This window comes from Micropterus dolomieu, linkage group LG07 (genome assembly GCF_021292245.1).
Source record: "Micropterus dolomieu isolate WLL.071019.BEF.003 ecotype Adirondacks linkage group LG07, ASM2129224v1, whole genome shotgun sequence".
In the NCBI taxonomy this organism is placed as follows: Eukaryota; Metazoa; Chordata; class Actinopteri; order Centrarchiformes; family Centrarchidae; genus Micropterus; species Micropterus dolomieu.
This window is the reverse complement of record NC_060156.1, coordinates 31,439,334-31,444,641: the sequence shown is the minus strand read 5'-3', so window position 1 is coordinate 31,444,641 and position 5,308 is coordinate 31,439,334. Positions and strand designations below refer to the sequence as shown.

The window sequence follows — 5,308 nt, the reverse complement described above, 5'->3', positions numbered from 1 at the left end:
CGAAAGACTAAGAACAAGACTTTCAAATGAGTTATAGTTTGGTTTAGGTTTAGAGCTGATTAATAGGCTAGAGTCGAAGATAGCTGCAACTCCACCTCCTCGGCCTGTGCCTCGAGGAATGTGAGTATTAATATGACTGGGAGGGGTGGATTCATTTAGGCTAACATATTCTCCATCACCCAGCCAGGTTTCAGTAAGACCAAACAAATCAATATCATAATCTGATATTAGTTCATTTACTAGTACACCTTTAGAAGAGAGAGATCTGATGTTTAAGAGTCCACATTTAACTCTCCTATTCGTTTGCACTATTGCTCTTGTGGTTTTAATTTTTATGAGGTTTTTATGCACAGCTCCTCTTCTGTTTACCTTTTTAAATAATTTCGATGGTCGGGGGGCAGACACCGTCACTATAGGATTTTAAAGTTGCAGATCAACATTGATCAATGTGGAATTTATTTCAGCTTCACAGTATCTCTACTCTTCAAACTAACCAGTGTATGTGTCCTGTTGTTTTGAAGGTCACCGTACCGAGTGGTGCCTATGACTGGAGGACAGCTTGCTGGTGAGTTCCAGGGACTACACACACACACACACTAACTCACTCAGATCTATTAAATGTTAAAGTATGAGCTTAAAGCATACAAGTGTGTAGCAAATACAGACATCAGAATGTATTTGTGTGGGTGTGGTTGTGAGGACCCAAATGCAGGACACGGATACAGGCAGGTTTAGTTCAGTGATTAAATTAAACAAAGGTAAGCTTCCTTACAAGCAATGGTTGAGTCCAAATAATAATACAAAACAGCAAGGTAGGCAGGAACATGAGGCAGTGACAGGCGATAGAGCACTACAAGCTACATAGAACCAACAAGATTGAGAAACAGAGTGTAATATATACACAGGGTTAACGAGCTGGGAGGGAATATACAGGTGAGATACATGAAGACAGAACTTACAGCCAGAACACAAACAAGTTACAAAACTGAAACAACCGAATACAATGAGGCCAACTAAAATAGGGCAAACAGAACGACAAGACAAACCATGAAACTGAACGGAACAGATCAGAATTATGAGTAAACAAACCACAAGCAGACACAGACCATGAATAACATTACAATAAAACAGGCAGAGGTAACCAACTAAACTAGACAGAACAGGGAACAGGAAACAAGCAGACTGAACACAAGACACAAAAACACAGAGCAAACAAGGCAAAAATAATACAAACACAATAGATCGACTGATATGTTTTTTTTCCGGGACGATCCCGATACTGATTATTAGTAACCAATTAGACCGATGACCGATATTTGGAACCAATATACATTTAATCTGGGTGTCAAAATGTAAAATAACTCCAACACAAAACTTTGTTTAAAATAACAAGATTAAAATGAATTGTCATGTTTAATCTTTATAAATAGTAAATTAATTATTAATTAGAGATACATCCCACTTGTTAACGAAGAGTGATAAACTTTGTCTTTACCTGCTGCCATTTATATTGTATTTATTTTATATTGTGAGGATTTTATTGATACATTTATTGGTTCTGTTTTTCATCTATAATCGTATTGGTTATTTTCATTACTAAATAATTGCCTTTTAAAAATATGTTATGTAGCCCTCCCACTCAATTCCACTTTTTTTTTTGGATTTATCATGTGCATGGGGAATGAATTGGTGAGGGGTTACTAGAATTTAAACTTGGGATGTATTTACAGCAACTAACAACTTTGGCTTGCATGTCGCTGTTCTTTCCTCGGCTTTGTCTTTTTTTCCGTCTGTTTCTTTTCCAATTTTCCCTTTTAGTCCGCCCCCTCAAAACCCGGTAGGCTGCAAAACTGCTTTCTGATTGGCACTGATTGGATTATAAACAAAACTGACACCTGGCCACCCAATACAAAAGAAAATGACCTGGGAGGTTCAAGGGCTACTCCCAACAGAGGATTTTTGAACACCTCGCAATTATAACTTAATTAATACATACAAAAAGGTATTACACACCAGCAGGGGCGGACTGACACAAGAATTCAGGCCGAGAATTTGACTCGTCCCCAGGCCACCTTGTTCACACAAACACCAAACTACTACTTTTTGCGGACTAACCTTTTTATATACTGTATAGTACATTACAGTATAGAGTATGGTCTAGACCTGCTCTTTTATGAAAAGCGCTGTGAGATAACTGTTGTTGTGATTTGGCGCTATATAAATAGAATTGAATATACAGTTAGGGGATTTATATACAGGCAGGGGTTTTCAAAGCTTGGGAAATGCCTACTAATGCTGTTTGACATAACTTCTGAATGCACCAAGTAGTTTTAATAAATGTCTGTCCTAAGCCATTTATTAGTTTCTGACTCTGATGGGGGGAAACCTACTGTAGCTCTGAACTCTCACACATATATGCTATTCTATGTGATCTCCTTTAGATAACTAATGCAATAAGTAATGTAATATTGTTTCATTTCCATTCCCTGAGCCTCCCCTGAAACTGTTTGGAGCCCCCCTAGGGAGGCCCGCCTCACACTTTGAAAACCCCTGGGACAAATCCAGGTACCAAACCAGGTATAGTCTTTGCCATGTTCATCTACTGACTTTTGGGACTGACCATTAAAGTAGCGTATGTGAACACTTAAGTTTTCAAGATGAGGGTGGAGCTTCATCACGGTGCCCACCTGCTACCAAGTCATTTAATACCAAGTTTACATGACCCCCGGACTCACTGAGTCTGTCTGCATCGCGGCTGCCGGAGCGGATGACAGCCATTCTAGTCTGTGCTCACACCAGAAGCACTGCAGGGCATCCCAGAAGTGTCTCCTGCTCTGCTCCAGAGAGAAGAAACCAGTGTATTTTTGCGTGGCATCTGTCAAGCAGCACTGAGTAGATGAACCGGGCAGGAAGTCAGACATAAAACAGTGAGAATCCGGTCAATTTTCAAAGTAAAATACCCTGTACAGACTCCTGATCGTATGTCAACAATAAACACAGTTAAAAAAGACAAATAAAGAAACAATTTAACTAGATAGCCTAATTAATCATAGTAGAAGTACATAAAGCCAGCACTAAACACCAAATCAACATAATCTAAACATGTCAGCAAAATCACACAGGCAAAACGCTCTTATTCTGAAATGCTCCTTGTGGGATGAGCAAACTAATGCGGGCCACAGTGAAGAAGAAGAATCACAAAAGGACAAATAACAAGTTAACGTTGTGCAGGCTGCACACCCTGCTGTTGAATGCTGAGGGGCTTCCAGTGGAAGTTGAAGCCAACAGAGGACGGAACTAAACGTAAGCTACGGAAGGCTTCAAACCCTAAGTCCGCCCCTCAGACTCCCCATTATGCATTGTGGGGAAGGGAGTTTTGTTCAAATTTGCTAATAAGTTTCCCAATTGTTTAAAATACAAATGTTACTTTATGATTGATGTATTGTTAAAATGTGTCTGCTTAGAATATAATGTTTTTTGTAGGTAATTGTTATTGTTGTGGTGGTTTACGATTGAAACCATGAGTTAAGGGACTGTTTCATTTGATAAGATGAGTTGAAGCTTCCCTGCAGCTGTCTGAGCTGAGTTTGTAGAAAGTGAACAGAGTGCGCGCTCAAGTTTGCTACGCAAAGTGTTAATGGATAGCATAAAAGTAATTAGCTATAACATTAAGGGCCTACATAGCCCTGTAAAGAGGAAAAAGATCTTCAATGAGCTTAAACATCATAAATGTACAATAGCCTTTATACAAGAAAGCCACCTATCAGACTCTGAACATACGAAACTTAAGAGAATTTTTCATCTCATAGAAGGCGCGGGGTGGCAATATTGTTGCATAGCTCGCTACAGTTTCGCTTACACTCAGAAATTACAGATAGAGGTTTATCTGTGGTGGTGTTTGTGGTGTGTCTCCATGCTGAATATCTATGCTCCAAATGAAAGCAATCCTACATTCTTTAAGAAAATTTGTCAAATGATTGTAGAAAAAACTGAAGGAATCATTTTGATTGGAGGCATTCTGTCAAATAGTATGGATAAAAACCCACAATCAATTGCCATGCCTTCAGGGGCCAGTAGGATTCTAAAGCAAATGACGGAGGATCTAGGTCTCCTTGATGCATGGAGACACATACACCCAAAGGGCCAGGATTAAACATTCTATTCAAATCCACACTCCTCATACTCCAGCATTGATTATTTCTTTGTCGCTAAAACTGACTCTCACAGAGTACTGGATTGTAAAATACATAACATAACCGTAAGTGACCATGCCCCAGTTAGTTTGATCTGGGTAGGTGTTCTAGCCCACGCCTATGGCACTTAAAGGTCTCACTCCTAAATGATGATGCATTTAAGGATCATATAAAGGCAGAATTGGCTCAGTACCTTCACTTCAATGACACGAGCGGGACATCACTAGTTTTGAGGGGAAAGATCAGTCAGCTAAGACAAGACTTCGGGAAGCCAACGATTGGAACAGAGACATAAAAGCCAACTATCTACAAATGATCTAACTCAGCTTGATGAAGCCAGGAGGGCCTTGGGAGACTTGCTCACAGATAATATATAAATTTCTCTCTGGCACCGCGCAAGATGGCAGCCTCTGGATTATGCTCCGCAGTGCTTTTTGTGTTTTTGTTTATTAACTCTGTTTTCTGCTGTCCCTCCCTGGTAACTTTTACCAGAGAAGAGCTCTTAACATCGGACTTTCAACTGCTAACACTATTACACCGCTCCTGATCGAACCTGGAACTTTCCCGGAGTTATTAGTTGAAGGAGCGGCACCTCTGTTTGGGATCCTTCGGAAACAGGAAGGGGAAGGTGAGCTGGCGCACTGGTTAAACTGAGACAGCGGGGTTTTTGCACTGTACTCCCTTTGAAGAGGATGTGCGGCAGCTCTTTCAGAGGCAGAAGATCAGGAAGGCTCCTGGCCCCGACAGTGTCTCCCCATCCTGCCTGAAAATCTGCGCTGACCAGCTGGCCCCCATCTTCACACAGATCTTCAACAGATCACTGGATCTGTGTGAAGTTCCCTCCTGCTTCAAACACTCCACAATCATCCCGGTCCCCAAAAAACCCTCCATCTCTGGACTAAATGACTACAGGCCTGTCGCCCTGACATCTGTAGTCATGAAGTCCTTTGAAAGACTGGTGTTGGCCCACCTGAAGGACATTACAGGCCCCCTGCTGGACCCCCTGCAGTTTGCCTACAGGGCTAACAGGTCAGTGGATGATGCAGTCAACTTGGGTCTGCATCACATCCTGCAACACCTCGACTCTCCAGGGACATATGCAAGGATCCTGTTTG

At 41.2% G+C, this 5,308-nt stretch overlaps 1 protein-coding gene across 6 annotated transcripts in view; it reads left to right on the top strand.

Moving 5' to 3' along the window:
• pde9aa (phosphodiesterase 9aa) overlaps positions 1-5,308 on the top strand; it is a 114,494-nt gene that overhangs the window by 39,885 nt on the left and 69,301 nt on the right. For all 6 annotated transcript variants that reach the window (XM_046053290.1, XM_046053288.1, XM_046053289.1 and 3 more), the window contains one exon: positions 522-565. In XM_046053290.1, coding sequence (XP_045909246.1) covers positions 522-565 — 44 coding nt within the window. The remainder of the gene's footprint in view (positions 1-521; positions 566-5,308) is intronic.